The sequence below is a fragment of the Dermacentor albipictus genome, chromosome 2, assembly GCF_038994185.2.
Source record: "Dermacentor albipictus isolate Rhodes 1998 colony chromosome 2, USDA_Dalb.pri_finalv2, whole genome shotgun sequence".
NCBI classification, from domain to species: Eukaryota; Metazoa; Arthropoda; class Arachnida; order Ixodida; family Ixodidae; genus Dermacentor; species Dermacentor albipictus.
In genome coordinates this window covers 30,521,536-30,541,097 of record NC_091822.1, presented here as the reverse complement: position 1 = coordinate 30,541,097, position 19,562 = coordinate 30,521,536, and the positions used below count along the sequence as shown (strand labels likewise).

The window sequence follows — 19,562 nt, the reverse complement described above, 5'->3', positions numbered from 1 at the left end:
AGTGCGTGGAAATAAACGATTTCTTTTTTTTTCTTAATCTGCTTTCTGGGACACCTGTTTATTCAGTCATTTCCACAGTCCCAGTGAGGTTCGAATAAACGGTCGGTGACTGTACTTGATAAAAACAGCCAGCAGAGATCATTGTAACAAGATTATGATTTCACTCCATCAATTTTTCTGTTATGTTCTAGGGGTCCCAAATATTCGCCTCGATTCCAAAATATTTGCTTCGCTTCGAAATTATTCAAATTTCATAGCCTTTGAGACCCTCGTTATCTAAAAACAAGGGTCTCGAATCCGGCAACATTGAGGCTATCGTTATCTAAGAATGAGAGCATCGTACAGTGAAGACGTGGAATCGTTCCCCATCTGTGGCAACTTGTTTTTTCATCCACTTTCATTGCCATTAATTTATCACTTCTGTAATTGAATTAGTAGGTACAAGCAATTTCCCCTATGTTTTCCTAGGTGTCTTTGTTTGTTGGCTTCTCTTGGTATAGTTAATAAAAATCGAGCCCCTCGGTTAACCCCCTCTCTTCTCGTTCTTAGATAACGAGGGTCACAAATCCGCCAACATTGATGCCTTCAGGTAGCATGTGTGGATTTATTGACCAGTTGCCTTCACCCAGAAATATTACGTACACATGATGCCCTCGGCAGAAAGATGTCATCCGTCGCCAAGGTTTGTGTTTCGTGGTGCTGGTTATCACTCCCAAGGTTAGTTCTAGCAGTAACACATAAATACCCAAGAAAGTGGATGGGGAAACTGCACCACAGTAGCTCAATTGGTTAGAGCATCACACGCGTAATGCAAAGACGTGGGATCCTTCCCCACCTGTGGCAACTTGTTTTTTCATCCACTTTCATTGCCATTAATTTATCATTTCTTTAATTCAATCAGTAGGTACAAGTAATTTCCCCTATGTTTTCATTGGTGTCTTTGTTGGCTTCTCATGATAGGTTCATTCGGTAAGGTATTTAAAAAAAAAATGTACAGTGACATTTGACTTCAAGAATGCGGGTCACGCACAGGTGTATCCGTCCCATTCCTATAAAATTGTGATATCGATGATATGGACATTTCATGCAAATTTCTGCCATTGTGGTCACCGTGATGTTTCGTATACAGTCCAAAGTTGATAACATTGTCGCTGCGTGCCATATGCTTTCATGTGTGAGTGAAAGCAGAACGGTGAGCCGAATCGCGCACAAAGGATGAAAGTTGGAAGGCAGTGCGGGAGTGAGGGGAGGTGGCTTGTACTCTAGCAGCAACTGTGTAGTTTGCGCAGCCGTGCGTACTATATCTTCGGTCAACTCACAGTTGGCAACTCGATCATGAGAAGAACCTGGTACCTCCATAGCTCGCACACAACCTGTATGAACTGACAGAGGAGGTCAACCCAGCGCACTTCGCATGGCCATAGCATCCAATTTGATTTTAATGGCAGGCTTTTCAAAGAAAAAAAAATTGTATGCAAGTCGTAGACACACCGGCGAAAAGTGCAGAAAAAAATGTGACTTGTATGTCAGAAAATACAGTAGGTATTCTGCGACCAGATAAGGGCATCTACAAGAATTGGCTGATGCAAGGCAGGGCCAATTAGAGATTGCTAGAAGAATCTGCAACCTGCAGTGATAATAAAATATGCTGACGATAGTGATGATGACGACATAGAGTCACTTTCATGCGCTTTTTCTTGCTGATGATATGTTGTAGATTAGTGTTGTCCACTTGCAAGAGAAACTGATGTTTAATGCTTCTTGGGAAACACATTCCAGTGACTGTCACTTTTCACTATTGCAGTTGTGTTATCATACTATGCATGTAATTTCATTAGCACATTCTTGGGGAAAAAAGATACGCGTTGGAATCTAGTAAATGTGGCAGTTTATGCGCACTTTTGAGCACTTGGGCATTGAGGCTGGGGCCGAGGCACCGTGTAGTCTCACACTTCATCTTCTGCCGCTTCTGTACTGCAGAGAAGCTGACCGCCGCAGCCGCCTTGCTCGAGTCCTTTGGCAACAGCCGCACGGCAGCTAATGCCAATGCATCGCGCTTCACCCAGCTTTTCTCACTCGACTTCGACTACATGGGGCAGGTGGTTGCTGCCTCTGTCCAGGTGGGTTCACATACTTGTGAGCTGTAGTGTAAATATCACAACCCACTCTTGAGTTTTGAGCATGCATGCATGCATGTTAGATGGTTCAGTGCATTCAGTGCATAAAAGGCAGGAAGAATTGCTGCTCTGTGTATAATTTACAAGCATGTTGTTTTTGATATTTTTAAATGACAGAGCTTACAAAAAGGCAATGGTGTTTTCACCAAAAGTTAGCAGTTATGCACTGCAATCAGCTATGGTCTAGTGACCACCATGTTAATACTGGTTATAGGCAATTCCCAGTCACCACTTTTTTGGGTCCGCTGCTTAGCATGGGCCTTAGTCAAAGTGTGCACTATCTAATCAGATGGAAAGTGAAGCACAGTTTGTTTGCAGCTGCAGTCACGGTTTAGTCCAACCAGTACAGATTCAAACAATGGTTATTAGTGTGGTAGTCATTGCTGTTACTGCCGAAGACATTGGGCAAAATTGTAAGCATCTTCTCATTTTAGCTGGTACATTGCACACCTTGCAATGTGCTTTTCGAACACTCAGTGAGCCCTTTTTCTACTTAGAATGTCTGCATGTATCTTTGTAATTGATGCGCGTGATCGCATTATGCAGGGAGAAAACTTAGGTGAAGTTAATAGACAGAGTTGAACTGGTAGAAAAAAGATCAGTGCCCGTCCACTCTGTGAAGAAGGATGACCAGCGAAGCTGTGTATGTGGGCCCCTTAATGGCAGACTGCAGCTCCACTGTGGGTAGGCCCGGTATTGCACTATCTTCGGTATCGGCCCACATGAGGGAGTGCTTCACGCCTGCATCACCTCCGCCGCGGGTAGGCTCGGTATTGCACTATATCTTTGGAATCAGCCCACTTATGGGGAGTGCTTCATGCCTGCGTCACCTTTGCCACAGGTAGGCCCGGCATTGCACTATATTCGGGATCAGCCCACATAAGGGGAGTGCTTCACGCCTGCGTCACCTCTGCCATGGGTAGCCCCGCCATTTCACTATGTCTTCGGGATCAGCCCACATATGGGGAGTGCTTCACGCCTGCTTCACCTCCACCGCGGGTAGGCTCGGTATTGCATTATATCTTCGGAATCAGCCCACGTATAGGCAGTGCTTCACGCCTGCATCACCTTCGCCGACAGTAGGCCTGGCATTGCACTATATTTGGGATCGGCTTCACACCTGCGTCACCTCTGTCGTGGGGAGGCCCAGTATTGTACTGTAACTTCGGGATCGGCCTAAATATGGGGAGTGCTTCACACCTGCACCACTTCCGCCGCGGGTAGGCCCAGCATTGCACTATATCTTCGGGATTGGCCTGTGTATGGGGAGTGTTTCACACCTGCATCACTTCCGCCACGGGTAGGCCCGGCATTGAACTATATCTTCAGGATTGGCCTGCGTATGGGGAGTGCTTCACAGCTGCTGCACCTCCACTCTGGGTCGGCCCGGTGTGGGGAGTTGTGTGTCTACACACGCACATGATCCTGGTGGAATGAGCCCTTAACAGCTTTGCTGTAAAAATGTGTATTTCAACGTTTCATATTGTTTTCTTGCATTTGTACATCCAATTTTTACCTCATTTCACAAAGACTACCATGGTTTTTTGCACGCACGTGTGTATAAAAAAGTTGCGTGCTCACTAAGCTGCATTGGAAAGAGTTCATGTGGAAGTGTTTCCCACTACGATGGCAATGGTACCAAGTGTCATGAAGAAGGCCTGTTCTTCTCTGGCATGCCTTACAGGCGCTCATGCTGGAGCGGTCACGTGTGTCTCGGAGGCCCGAAGGCGAGCCAAACTTCCACATTTTCTACTACCTGCTGGCTGGTGCGGGAGACACACTCAGGTGAGAAATATTTTGGCTGTCCCGAATGTTTACATGAGGGAGGGTATGTCCACTTTGACACTGTCACAGAAACAATGACAGGATTATTCGCTGATGTGGCCCCGTTAAGTTCACATTGCCTGTAATTAAGGATTCTTTTCCTTCAATTCTACTCATTTCTTATGACCTGTTGCAGCAAGGGGTGTTATCATGCCAACCAGTAAAGAATGGTGAAAAAGGCCCAAAAATTAAAAAAAAATTTTTACATACTATGGTCCCTGGTTTGCTTTCCTTGGTAAAGGAAGTGCTGATTGTCAATCTTATTTCTGTCTTGTATGGTTATGTGCAGGAAAGAGCTGTACTTGGACAATCTGGAGGAACCCAATCTTTTTGTCACCCCCCTTAGGAAGGTGCGTGTCCTTTTATCTCCTATCTCTCTTTTTTCAGTACATTAGTGGTTGTAGATCTCCAGCAGACCTCCTGTACAATGGTTGCTGGTATTCCAAGCAAAAACTTTATCAGTGATGTCGTTAGCAAAAATGTAAACAAATGCATTCACACTGTCACACATTCATACACAGCAGGACCTTGTTCATATGTATTGGTGAAAAGTGCAAGAAAAAAACATACTGAACCGGGAGGATGTACGATCCGAAGTCACTGAAAAATTTGGCAGACTCATTTGTAGTTGGCATCTGTGTAACGCGAAGCACTGCAGCACGAGATGCTGACGTGCACCTAGGCTGACAAAGCCCGAGTGGCCATAGACAGATGTTGTCGTTTTTGCAGCTTCGATAAGCTTACATTTGCACTACGCGAATTCGGCTTATGTCAGCAGCTTCAGGTAGGGCACATAGATGGGAAGTTTTGACAAGCTCATTCGGGTTGAATCCTTGCTGCATGAGATGCCGACGCATTGAGCCGTTAAGGCTCCAGCAGCCTGAGGTGCGTGTTATTGTTTTTCTATTGCATAGTGTTTTAAGGTGGTGATGGGAAACCAAAATGAAATCGAGCTGGTGGGTGGCATGAGAATACAATACTGCCTGAGCTAAACATGACGCTAACTTTGCGCTGCCTGCAGCAGGGAACGACAGCACTTTTGTGTTTTCGCCCGTAAAATGCGTGCAGTACGCTTCCAATGGTGAATGCACCACGCATGCTGTGCCACAGATAAGTGAAGATGATTATCGCCATAGCGCTTGCGGTGATAGCTGCGTATGCAGCATGATACGACCCTCGAGGAGATTTGCTAGTACCTGAATAGGAAACGGAGTGCATGCTAGCATTTTCACAGGACATGGGTGGGCAAGTCCTACGGCAGGCAACTACTGTTCTTGATTGTGCAGGCTTCGTGCCTTTTCTTGTTGTCATGGAATCTAGCAGTCGGAAAACATATCGTGATCGCAGTTTGATTGTAAACGTATTAACTAGAGAAGAAGTGTAGCTGTATTAGGTCATTTCTTGTGTTCTTGATCGCGAACGTTGGTGCCGAAAAATCTTACAAGACGGGATTGTATCAAGAGGTTCTTCTGTAGTTGTTATATCCACAGTGCCTGCTTTCCATTTATTATACTTGAATCCCGCAATAACAAATACCTTAGACAAATAAATTCTTGCCACAACGAAAACACTTCTTATTCCTGGTGTTACGATCGGCCAGTTGGGGTAGTAACCTGCCACTCCTGCCCCACTGTGGCGAATTGCTTCGTGAAGCTAACAATGCATCCCCCTCGGACAGACAACTGGCGCCAAGCAGCAAGGCGAGACATGTTTGGCGGACCGAGTATTGTTTGTTGGTTCACTGTCGCCATCAAGAACAACGGGAACAAGAAACTCCTGGAAAAGGGTGTTCTCGGCGTTTCCTCATGGACTCCGGTGACTACTACCGCCGTTTGACAAGCACTTTAGCTAACTGCTGAGTCATCCCAGGAACCAAGACGCACCAGCTTGAGTTAAGCGTGATGAAGCTCCCTTCTTTTCTGTGAGTTCAGTGAACAAAGATGCAGAAGTGATTGTGGGAACCGTCACCCTCAACACAGGTCCTTTGATGACTTTAGTCGCTCCAATTGGACGAAGGCGGGGCAGCAGCTTTTTCTGGCCTAGAGATCTATGGAGGACAGAAGGGGTTTAGACTAACTTTTTTGGCTCCTCAGGATGCTTCAGTCAGGCTAGACTGATGAGACGTAACATTCTCCACTCCTGCTGTAGATATTTTAAATAAACCCAGTACCCCTCGTGCTCGATGAGAACATGTTTCTCCTGTCAACAACGTCCTTAGCGTGGCTGAGTCGGATGACGGTATGGGCCAGCTACCCCTTTTGGCATGCTCGACCCGAACCCTTACACTGGTGAACGTCCATAGAATTTAATGCATTTCATATATGTAAACATTGTCACATCACTAAACTGCAATTCCGCAATAATGCAATTGGCTGGAATGTTACTTCCTGTACAGTGAACATTCTTTTTTACTCCTTAGGGACCCCGAATACGTCTGAAAAATCGGGCAGCCTGAAAGAATGAATGCATGCCCTTTACTGCCCCCAAGGGCTCGGATCGCCGCAGTCACGTCCGAAATATCTTTTAAAACCTGCGAGTGCAATTATGCGTCTCGATGCTAGTACTGTGACAGGCGATAGCAGGTGCATGCGCGTGTATAATTAAGAGACAGATTTTATGTCTCTTGACTATTGCCCCTTAGTTTTCTCAATATGCTTCACCGCATAACCTTGCTGTATTGCACGAAGCTGACTTTTAGGCATCGGCATTATGCAGTGCTTTATACCCTTGCCGGGATTTTTGCTCATCGACGCCATCGGCGAGAATCACGAAGATGGAGTTGGAGCCATTGTTGGCTTGGAATGAACAACATGGCACTGAACAGCAGGAAGCATGATAGCGAACATCAAAGCAGCTAGGCTTAACAACAGCACAAAAAACATGACTACTACGGCTGTCAGCGGATCAGCATGCAAGAACCCTGGTTTGATGCTGCAAAATAATCAAAATGGTCGTGGTGGTAGCTTCAATTAATGCCATTTTGAACCTGCAGTCAAGACAAAAAGTCTGAAAATTGGACGGCAAAGAGTTTCAGCACCCGAAACTTAAAATTGGCTCAGTGGGTACGTGCCGGTACGAAGGCCTTCGATTTATCAGGCATGTCCGAAAAATCGGGCTTCTGGAAAATCGGCCATTAACTGCATTATCTGCCTGTGTAATGCTAAGAGAGGTCCATAAAGGGCTCAAATGCATTTTCTGCTTGCTCAAATCATGTGAAATACCACCTTAGCATGCTTGTGTAGCTGCCGCCAATTTAGTTTACAAAAACAGCAAAATGCCAGAAATGAGTTAAGGCACCGAAAACATGTCGTTGGTGCCATCTTGTTTTTGCCTTGTCTATTTCAAATGGCACGGCCGCATCGCCATCGAACTGTGCTTTCATGGGATGGTGAATTGCGTATCATGTGTAATGCATGCATATCCTACGAGGCGCGGCACTGTGCTACCTAACGGGTTGCAGAATGAAGTGCCTTTCCTATTTCTTAATCATTACTATCATCATGCTCTGCAGCCCTGTGTGCGTTGAAGTTACCCTCAGTAGAAAATGCGCCATATTCACTGCTGAAGCATATGGTATACAACTGGCTGGGGATCATATACGACAACATAGCACAAAAAGCTATTATCTACACAGATGCTGTAAGTGTCGTAACTGCATTAGCCGGTGGAAAGCTGGGGGATCCATTTGTGCTGATATCCATTTATGATGCTTACAATGAAGAACTTTCCCTCGTGGTATGCTGGGTACCGGGGCATTGCGACATAACAGGAAACAAGGTGGCAGATAAGAGTGCTAGAGAAGCTGGTCTACGTGGTGACATTGAAGTTACTAAGGTCCCTAGTCGAGATATTAAACCTTCCGTCCTAACTGGCTGCGCCAGCACTGGCAGCATCACTGGGGTAAAGAAACTGAAAATAAATTACATGCAATAAAGCCCCAACTAGGCAAATTTTTCCAGCAAAAAGTCACAAGACTAACAGAAACCACACTGCAGGCTACGTATAGGACACACCTACTCAACACACATTTAACTAATAAGAGGCACACAACCACCCATATGCATAAAATGTGGAGAACAACTCACAGTCCGGCACATCTTAATTGAATGTCCAAGACTTCACCATGCAAGATTACAGCACTTTCAAGAACTTTACACACATTATAGATTATCTCACCTTGCGTTATTTTTATCGCATGACCCTATGTTTAGTGTCAGCAGAGTTTTTAAATACCTTGCCAATGTCAATTTTTTAAGCAATGTATACTACAACACAAACCGCCATGGTCCATCACAAATGTGAAGAGCCTGAAGGAGTTGAATGCTTCTAGGTCTCGCACCTTTTCGCAAGATAAAAGTGCTTAGCTGATGGTTTCTAGGCAAAATTTATTGCTTATAATTACTGCAAACTACAAATAATCTGTATAACGCATGCATAGCATATAACATATAACAAGTGATCGCTCATAGTCACCGAAATCTCTAACCCACGTACAGATGAAATATCTGGTACTATAAAATTAACAGCATTGTTTAGCTGGGCCTTTTATATCTTTTTAACTAGGAAATACCTGCCCCTTTATCTAGCACACTTCAACATGCCTACCATTTTGGTCAGATTCTTGTATTTATACTATAAATCATTGACTATATCCATATACTTGGTGCTCTTTGGCCAAAGATGCCCTTGCGCCATTAAAAACCCAGCAATGATGTGGTATGCAGAGAAAACAAAGAAGTCCCGCCGGATGTGGACTTGTCAGTGGAACTTGAGATGATGGCTACTGCATGGGCTGCCGTGCTTCCGATTGCGATTGAGAACTGGGGCCAGTATTGTTTTGCCGAAAGTGATCGACCTAGAATACGACCCCAGATTCAAGCACACTGGTTTTGGTACCACCCAGCTGGCATTACATAAGCGTTTGGGGTCGCTAGATGTAGTTTTGCCTGGAGGCACCCGTATTCACAGCCGACCACTAACGGGAATACTGTCACTTTTGTGAAGTTTCATGTAACTTGGCATCAGATGCTTCAGCGTCCGCAGGTGACAGCATTCCACACACATGGTCAACAACGTGCTCAGCACTGCAGGAACGCTGTCTGTCGCCCATAGATGCCAGTCAGCTGTGCCTAGCAACATGAAATCTCACGAAAGGGAGTGTATCCCCAAAAGTGATATGAAGTACTGCTCCATGCCAGTGCTGCCATGCCATCACTGACCTTTGCATGCAGCACATCTTATGCTGTAGACAGTGTGGTTCTGAATAGTCTCGAACAATGCTCACCATTGTAGTATAACAGAATTTTAAAAGTGAACTGCGTTCTCTTTAGCAAAAACAACATTCTCACGAAAGCAGATGCTTTTGTTTTGCTGCCAGTTTTGTTATTGCAGGATTCAACTGTATTATTGAAATGAAAAATTCATTGTGGGCGCTCTGTGATAGCATGCAATCCAAATGCAATGCAACAAGCAGAGGCCATAGACACAGTCTGTGGGTTGTGCTTGACACACTGCAAGTAGCATTGGCAGTGCTTACTTATTTTATTTATTTACGTTTTGTAATGTGTTGGCAAAACTAGAGTTGTTTGTGAGCTGTCTGAGTGAAATCTTGTGCCAGGTATTCTCCACATCTGCGCTGTAACGAGCAAATCTTTTTAGAAACAGTGTGCAAGATTTTGTGCAGTTGTCCTTAAAAGGAATCTTTAGCTCAAAGGCTCCTATATAAATACTTGTTAAGGGAGAAATAACTTTTCTTGGCAACCACTGTAGCAAATTTGATGTGGTTTAAAAGAAAAAGTTGAAATCTAGTGACTGTAGGAAGCAGATTTCTTCTTTATGCTGTCAAGTGTTCTATTAAAAATTGTTAGAAACAACGAGACATAAAAATATGGGACACGAGTTTGTAACTCTAACTCTGCGATATAAAACATCACGAATTGTGTCAAATGTACCAAATTCTTGTTCATCTAAAGTGGACAAAATTGATTTAATATACACCCCTCTGAAATATAGCACTAATTTGCGAATACGACTTTCGCAAAACCCTTGTAGGCATTGTAACAAATTAATGTAAGGTGTAAATTCACATAACCAATTTGTCTACTTTAGATGCCCTAATGGATTCAGTTTTCAGAACTTCAATTACTCGCCATGGTTGCTTAGCGGCTGTATTGTTGGGCTGCTAAGCACGAGGTCACGGGATCGAATCCCGGCCATAGCAATCGCGTTTCGATGGGGGCGAAATGCAAAAACGCCCATGTACATAGATTTAAGTGCATGTTAAAGAAACCCAGGTGTCCAAATTTCCGGAGACCCCTGCTATGGTGTGCCTCAAAATCATATGCTAGTTTTGGCATGTAAAACTCCATAATCTGATTTAATCTAGAACTGCAATATTTTTTTTCTGGTGCAGAGTTACGAATTTGCAAACATTATACTTCTATTTCTCTAGAAGTTCCAGATTTTTGCCAATATTGCTACGGAACAACCGCCACAGTGTGGCTGCACTGAGGAGAAAGAGGATGACGTGGCCTCGCTTGATATAGCGTTGCCATCTTTGCCACCATTGGTCTACGTGTAAATATATTGTAAATAGACTTGTACATCAGCTACACGTAACATAAATTTGGTGGAGGTGGACGTTCCCCGTACCCATAATGGAGCTTCGCAGCGGTCGCAACGGCGACAGTACAACTTCGGCTCCTGCTGGCGGCACTTCATCTGCACAAGCGTCTCCTAGCCTGCAGCCCCGACCTACGTCGCCGTTTCCCCACCTCGGAATCCTGGTGTTTTCAACGGAGTCGGCAGTCCTGATGTTGACGACTGGCTCCGCTTATACGAACGTGTCAGCACCAGTCACAGGTGGGATCCGACTATTATGCTTGTGAACATTCTTTTCTACCTCAACGGAGCTCCACTTGCATGGTTCCAGACTCAAGAAGAGGAGATCTCGAGCTGGGATCTCTTCAGAGAGAAGCTCCGTGACTTTTTTGGCAATCCCTTTGGTCGTCAAGTCAATGCCAAGAAAGCCCTTGCCACACGTGTAGAGACGTCGACCGAGTCCTACGTGTCCTACATTCTCGACGTCTTGGCCCTTTGTGCCAAGGCTGACCCGACCATGTCTGAGGACGATAAGGTTTATCATGTCCTCAAAGGCACTGCTGACGACGCCTTCAATTTACTGGTGTTTACAAACGTCACCAGCATCGATACAATCCTCAAGGAGTGCCTTCGTCTTGAGCATGGTAAACGCCGCCGGGTATCCCAGCACATCATGCGGCTTCCCAACACAGCTGCTACGTCATCCTGTGACGACCTCTTCCACCAGCCGTCACGATGTGACAACTTGACCCGCATCATTTGTCGTGAGGTCGAAGCGGCACAACCGGCGGCCCCTTCATTCCCGTCACCTGATCATTCTCTGGTGACAATCTCACTGAACCGTCGACCATCAAGAGTTGTCCAATGTCGGCCTGCAATCCATTCGTTCCTTAAGCTCGGAACCTCTTTCTCCACGCTCGTCCCCACCGCGCCCTTCTTACTCCTCTTATGGACAGCGTAACCCCTCCAAATGGCAAACCTTGGATGACAAGCCGATCTGTTTTAACTGCCGACGCATAGGACATGTCGCTCACCACTTCCGCAGCCGCTGGACTTCTCCGGTGCGCTGTTCTCCTGATTACCATCCTCGCCCCTATAGCGCGTCCTTTTCCTTCGCCCCTTCTATGCCAGCTCCATCATCTGACCCTGCGACACCTTTGACACGACCCCGCTACTCCCGCTCGCCTTCTCCCTCCCACCGTCAATCTCGTTCGCCCCGTCACGCCATGCTCCTTCTCCGACCTACTCACCGCACCCTCGACCGGAAAACGACAGTGCGGCTTCTGGAGGTGAAGCTGCCAAGACGACATTGGCATGAAATCATCGCTTCACCTTACCCACGAACAAGAATCTTTTGGACGTTCTCGTCGACAATGTTCCTGTGTGCGCGTTAATTGACATCGGGGCGCATGTGTCCATCATGAGTGTTGCTCTTCGCCGTCGGCTCAAGAAAGTTCTAACGCCCGCCCCGAACCGATTTGTACAAGTCGCCGACGGAGGGACTGTCGCTTTTGTTGGCATGTGCTCTACCCGACTCATCATTGCTGAGACACAAACCGTCGTTCTCTTCGCCGTCATCGAGCATTGCCCTCACGAACTCATTCTCGGTCTTGATTTCCTTGCCAATCATTCGGCCCTCATTGACTGTTCGGCCGACTCACTTTGCCTTGACTTGCCTCTTCTTGCCGACCATGTGGACCCTCCTCCAAGCCGTTTGAGCTGCATGGATTTTATTCGCCTACCACCTCAATCTGTGACACACGTCGACTTGTCCTCACCAGCTGTACCTGACGGTAATTACGTGGTTGCACCAATTCCAGCAGTTATACTTACACATGGTGTTACCGTGCCACACACTGTGCTGACAATTACTGGTAACCGCACCTGCCTTCCCCTTGTCAATTTCGCGCTAACCGCACATGTTCAGCCTCAGGGGATTTCATTGGCTATAATTAGCGCTTTGCAGGATGGTGAGATCAAACCATTCACAGTGGAAGATCATCACAGCTCAGCCCATACCGTGACGTCATCGCACGGTACTGACGTCGACATTGAGAAGGTGGTTTCCTCTGACCTTAAACCTGTTCAAGCTGAAGCTCTTTGCCGCGTTCTTTAAGGCTATCGCGACATTTTTGACTTTGACAATCGACCCTTAGATCAAACGTCTGTCGTGACCCATCGCATAAACACTGGTGATGCGAACCCTATTCACCGACGTCCATATCGTGTTTCTGTGTCCGAACAAGCTGTTATCCAACAGGAAGTCAAAAAGATGCTTGCAAAGAACATTATCGAGCCTTCGTGTAGTCCCTGGGCTTCTCCCGTCGTACTTGACAAAAAGAAGGATGGCACGTGGTGTTTTTGTGTAGATTATCGCCACCTGAACAAAATCACAAAAAAGGACATGTACCCTCTGCCACGTATTGATGACGCTCTAGACTGCCTGTACGGTGCCCCCTATTTTTCTTCTATTGACTTATGGTCCGGCTACTGGCAGATATCCGTCGACGACATGGACCGGGAGAAGACTGCATTTATTACCCCTGATGACCTTTATCAGTTCGAGGTGATGCCTTTCGGTCTCTGTAACGTGCCCGCCACCTTCGAACGAATGATGGACTCTTTGCTTCAGGGGATCAAGTGGTCCACCTGTTTGTGCTATCTGGACGACGTCATCGTTTATTCGCCCACATTTGACACGCATCTAGACTGTCTTTCAGCGATTCTTGACGTGTTCCGCCGCGCCGGTCTCCAGTTGAACTCGTCAAAATGTCACTTCGCTCGCCGCCAAATCAACGTCCTTGGACACCTCGTGGACGCCAGAGGCGTGCGACCTGATCCGGACAAAATTCGCGCCGTTATGAACTTTCCTGTTCCGAAGTCTACCAAGGACATTCGTAGTTTCGTAGGGCTGTGCTCTTATTTCTATCACTTTGTGAAGGATTTTGCGACCGTCGCACGTCCCCTTACCGACCTCTTGAAGAAAGACGCCCTATTTTCTTGGGGACCTAACCATGCCGCATCTTTTTCGCAGCTCACTACTCTCCTTACCACGCCTCCAATTCTGGCCTATTTTGACCCGTCTGCCTCAACGCAAGTTCGAACTGATGCCTGTGGTCACAGCATAGGAGCATTGTTAGCTCAACGCCAGCATGGGCATGATCGCACTATAGCCTATGCCAGCTGACTTCTATCACCCACCGAGCGCAATTATTCAATCACAGAGCGCGAGTGCCTCGCTCTTGTGTGGGCTGTTGCCAAGTTTCGTCCATACTTGTATGGACGCCCCTTCTGTGTCATCACTGATCACCACGTGCTCTGCTGGCTATCCTCGCTCAAGGACCCCGCGGGACGACTCGCCCACTGGGCGTTACGCCTGCAAGAATATACCTTCTCCCTGGTATATAAGACGGGACACCTGCAGCAGGATGGCGATTGTTTGTCCGGATACCCTGTCGATGACCTGGCTGATGCGGACACCATCGCTTGCGTTTTCTCTGTGTCCCAGTTGCTTTAAATCGGCAACGAGTAACGGCCCGATCCTTCATTACGAGCCCTCATCGACCATCTGGAGTCAACGCCTGGCGACGCCTCTCTCCGGATGTTTCTCCTTAAGGAGGGGACACTATACCGCCGCATACTCGATCCATATGGCCTTGACCTTCTGCTCGTAATTCCATCACACCTGCATCCAACAACTTCACGACGCTCCCGTGGCTGAACACTTCGGCGTCTTGCGCACATACGACCGTGTACGCTGTTGATTCTTTTGGCCGGGTCTCGTCCGCTCCGTGCGGCGCTACGTTGCCGCTTGTGAGCCCTGTCAGCGCCGGAAGAAGCCCTCCACACTTCCAGCTGGATGTCTCCAGCCGATCGACATCCCACCGGAACCCTTTTTCCGTGTTGGTCTAGACCTTCTTGGACTGTTTCCTCTCTCGGGTGCCCGAAATCAACGGGTCGCCGTCACTACCGATTATGCTACGCAGTACGCAATCACCAGAGCCCTCCCGACAAGTTGTGCTACTGACGTTGCTGACTTTCTGCTCTATGACATCATTTTAGTGCACGGTGCTGCGCACCAATTACTCACTGACCGTGGCCACACCTTTCTGTCGGCAGTTGTCGAGGACATCCTCTGCTCCTGCTTGACTAAGCACAAGTTCAGCATGTCCTACCACCCACAGACCTATGGCCTCACGGAGCGCCTCAACCGGACCATCACCGACATGCTATCCAAGTACGTTGCGACCGACCACCACGACTGGGATCTTCACTTACCATATGTGACGTTCACGTATAATTCATCGCGTCATGACACCGCCGGCTATTCACCATTCTATCTCCTATATGGCCGAGATCCCACGTTGCCCTTAGACACTTTGTTGCCCTCGGCCACACGTTCAGCCACTGATTACGCCTGCGACGCAATAGCACACGCCGACCATGCGCGCCAGCTCGCCCGCACCCGTCTCGAGGCCTCGCAGGAGCATCAGAGACGCCTCTATGATTGCCACCATCACAACGTACACTTTACTCCGGGTTCTCTGGTGCTTCTCTGGTCACCGATTCGACGTGTGGGCCTTTCCGAAAAGCTGCTGTCGCGCTACACTGGCCTATACCGTGTGGTGCGACAAGTGACCGATGTCACATATGAAGTTATCCCCGCCAACCTCTCAGCGTCATCGTCGGCTGCAAGTGACATTGTTCACGTGGCGAGACTAAAGCCATACCACACACCTTTCACCGCGGATGTGTAGATTAAGCACCGGGATGATGCTTCTACAGCCGGGGGTGATGCTACGGAACAGCTGCCACAGTGTGGCTGCACTGAGGAGAAAAAAGACGACGTGGCCCTGCTTGATATAGCATCGCCATCTTTGACACCGTTGGTCTACGTGTAAATATATTGTAAATAGACTTGTACATCAGCTACACATAACAATATAAAAAGAAATGTTAGCCCTTAAGTCAGAATTCTGCTTCCAACGGGCGCTAGAATCTGACATTCTCTATCAAATGCTACAAAGTTTATGTAAACTTGCGTGGTGGCCGTTTCATCGAAGCATTTCTGTGCCTTACATGTATTTGAATAGGAATATTGGAGTTGGCCTTGAGCTAAAGCTTTCTCTTAAGGGGACTGGCAACCATCCAGAATGTGTTACGGGTGCTGGAATTACCATGGGTGAATTTAGTGTGTTGCTTCTAGGAGTCACTCCTGAATTAAGAGTCTGAAGGACTCTGGAAGGTGTTCATTTAATCAGTTCAACTACAGCTTCTATGTCTTGGATTCCTCACAACATCGGCCCGTTTTCTTGTTTCTCCCTTGCCCTATGTTGCTGCACTCAGCCCGACGACCAGAAGAAGGCGCGCATCATGTGGGAGCTGGTCCAGGGTTCCCTGCAGACGCTGGGGATACGGGACACCGAGAGTCGTGTCTTGTGGACGGTACTGGCTGCCATCGTTCATCTTGGCCATGCCGGAGCGCTGCGCAGTGAGTCCGGGCTCTGTCGGGCTTTGAAAGGTTTGCAGTGTGATGGCACAAACGTAATTGTCATGGCAAGCATGAACACTATGATTCAGTCCAGCATCACTATAACAAAGTCACATCCAACACGATGATAACTACATTTTATTATATTTGATATTTGTTGCAGTATATATATATATATATATATATATATATATATATATATATATATATATATATATATATATATATATATATATATATATATATATATATATATATATAATGAAATGGGGTTTATGTAGCTCGTTCGAGGGATCGCAGGTAGCTCTAGATCATGAGTCCTAGCGCTTCGCATCAACAACCCGCGCTCGTGTCTCGCGCCGCAGCGGTGGCAGTCCGCACAGTGCCACATGCATATTACCCACTACAACTACAGTGCCACATGCATATTACCCGCTACAACTTCCCCCGGGGCGAAGAGGAGCCATCCTGGCGACCTAAGGCGATGATACGATAAGGGGGTCGTGGTACGGCTTCAGGCGGCTGACGTGAAGAGTCTCGCGGCCACGGCGGCGTTTGTCCGAAGATGGCGTCTCCGGTTCGACCACATAACTCACAGGCGAAGTACACGCGACGATCCGGTACGGACCTTGATATTTCGGGGCAAGCTTTGGGCTAAGGCCTGGAGCTTGGAAGGGCAGCTGAAGCCAGACGTGAGAGTCCACGGCGAAGCACTGTGTGGGCTGATCGTTGTCGTGGCGATCTTTGCGGATTCCTTGGGTATCCGACGTGAACGAGCGAGCCAGTTGGCGGCACTCTTCAGCATGGCGAGCAACTTCGGAAAGGGGTGAATTCAGAGGCATCCGGGTGATATGGTAGTACGGTGTCGAGGGTAGTGGATGGTTCACGCCCATAAAGAAGGAAAAATGGTGAGAAGCCTGTGGTAGCCTGAACGGCGGTATTGTATGCGTACGTCACAAAAGGGAGGCCATCGTCCCAATTGGAATGATCCGACGCAACATGCATGGTGAGCATGTCCCCAAGGGTGCGGTTGAATCGTTCCGTTAGACCGTTAGTTTGTGGGTGATACGCCGTAGTGGTGCGGTGAATAGTGCGGCACGCGGCGAGTAGCTCATTAATAACTTCGGACAAGAAGACACGGCCTCGGTCACTGAGCAGTTCTCGCGGTGCGCCGTGCCGTAAGACGAAATGCCATAAGATGAATGCGGCGACGTCGCGAGCAGTAGCCGAAGCAAGTGCAGCAGTTTCAGCATATCTTGTCAGGTGGTCTACTGCGACAATTATCCAACGATTTCCGGTAGCACTGCATGGAAGAGGCCCATAAAGGTCGATGCCAACCCGATCAAAAGGACGTGCAGGACACGGTAAAGGTTGCAGAGGGCCTGTCGTATGAGATGTCTTGCGTCGCTGACAGGCTGCACATGACCGAATGTATTTGCGGACATAAGAATACATGCCGCGCCAGTAGTACCGCTGGCGGAGCCGCTCGTAGGTTTTCAGGACGCCAGCATGAGCTTGTTGTGGGTCTGCATGGAAATACGTGCATACGTCGGAACACAAATGGCGAGGGATGACTAGTAGCCATTTGCGACCGTCGGGCTGATAGTTTCGGCGGTACAAGATGGCGTCCCGTAGCACGAAGTGGGTGGCTTGGCGACGAAGGGCTCGAGGGCATGTAGACGTTGAAGAACTGCTAAGAATGTCAATGAGAGACACAATCCACGGATCTTTTCTCTGTTCAGACGGCATGTCAGTAACAGCAAGCGTAGCAACCGGGCACTCTATGGATGAAGGTGGCCTTTCGTCGGATCGCAGGGGCGCACGGGAGAGCGCATCTGCATCAGAATGTTGGCGCCCGGATCGATAAATGACGCGAATGTCAAATTCTTGGATCCGAAGAGCCCAACGTCCAAGACGCCCCGATGGGTCTTTCAGTGACGCAAGCCAGCAGAGCACGTGGTGGTCTGTCACAACGTCGAACGGACGGCCATACAAGTAAGGACGAAATTTGTTTAAGGCCCAAACTATAGCTAAACATTCTTTTTCCGTGACAGAATAATTGGATTCTGCCTCCGTGAGAGCACGACTCGCATATGCAACCACATATTCTGGAAAGCCAGGCTTCCGTTGTGCAAGGACGGCCTCAAGACCAACGCCGCTGGCGTTGGTATGAACTTCAGTCGGTGCACTCGGGTCGTAGTGGCGTAGAACAGGCGGTGAGGTAAGCCGACGACGCAAAGTGGTGAAGGCTTGGTCACACGCCGGAGTCCAGTCGCGAAGGGCACCAGAGCCAGCCAGGAGCTTCGTCAGGGGAGCGACGATGCAGGCAAAATTGCGCACAAAGCGGTGAAAATAAGAGCAAAGACCGACGAAACTGCGGAGCTCTTTCACTGTAGTCGGCCGCGGAAATTCTGCGACAGCACGAAGTTTGTCAGGGTCGGGAAGGACGCCGTCTTTGGACACGACATGGCCAAGTATGGTCAGCTGGCGGGCTCCGAAGCGGCACTTTTTCAAGTTAAGTTGAAGGCCGGCGGTGGTAAGGCAAGTAAGAACTTCGCGTAGACGAGAGAGGTGAGTGGTGAAATCAGGGGAGAAAACTACCACGTCGTCTAAATAACACAAGCACGTCTTCCATTTGAGTCCTCGTAGAAGATTGTCCATCATCTTTTCGAATGTCGCGGGTGCATTGCAGAGGCCGAATGGCATTACGGTAAACTCATACAGGCCATCAGGCGTAATAAAAGCTGTCTTGGAGCGGTCGGATTCATCCACTGGCACTTGCCAATAGCCCGATCGCAAGTCCAAAGAAGAAAAGAATTCGGCACCATGAAGACAATCTAGGGCGTCATCTATGCGTGGTAGAGGATAGACATCCTTTCGTGTAATCTTGTTGAGGCGACGATAGTCCACACAGAAACGAATCGAGCCATCTTTTGTCTTAATGAGTACTACAGGAGATGACCAAGGGCTGCTGGATGGCTTGATAACACCACGTTCAAGCATGTCTTCAACTTGCTCGGCGATGACACGACGCTCGGTGGATGACACGCGGTACGGACGCTGGCGTAATGGTGCGTGGTGTCCCGTATCAATGTGGTGAGAGACGGTACTTGTGCGGCCTAATGATGCTTGGTTGCAGTCAAAAGAGGCGTGAAAATCATTTAAAAGAGTAATAAGCCGCTCACGTTGTGTCGGCTCGAGGTCATCGGCAATAGAGCGACAAAAAACATCCGGTGGTACTCGGTTAGATGGCACATGGGGTGCCAGCGCTGTTACGTTGGCAGTATCCACGTCGTTGGGAACAGGGAAATGCACAATAACGTCAGCATCCACAGTCTGGATGGTACCAATAGTCTCGCCACAGTGCAAAGCCAAAGTGTATGAATTTGGGTTAGAAATCAGTATTTCTGCAGCCCCATGGTGAACCGTGAGGAGAGCGAAAGGCAACAATATAGGCTGGCGGCGAATGA

At 48.0% G+C, this 19,562-nt stretch overlaps 1 protein-coding gene across 3 annotated transcripts in view; it reads left to right on the top strand.

Moving 5' to 3' along the window:
- The window catches only part of LOC135897748 (unconventional myosin-XVIIIa-like), a 364,913-nt gene that overhangs the window by 103,674 nt on the left and 241,677 nt on the right, over nt 1-19,562 (top strand). For all 3 annotated transcript variants that reach the window (XM_065426465.2, XM_065426463.2, XM_065426464.2), the window contains exons 6-9: nt 1,981-2,120; nt 3,862-3,962; nt 4,291-4,351; nt 15,948-16,092. In XM_065426465.2, the coding sequence (XP_065282537.2) occupies nt 1,981-2,120; nt 3,862-3,962; nt 4,291-4,351; nt 15,948-16,092 (447 nt within the window). The remainder of the gene's footprint in view (nt 1-1,980; nt 2,121-3,861; nt 3,963-4,290; nt 4,352-15,947; nt 16,093-19,562) is intronic.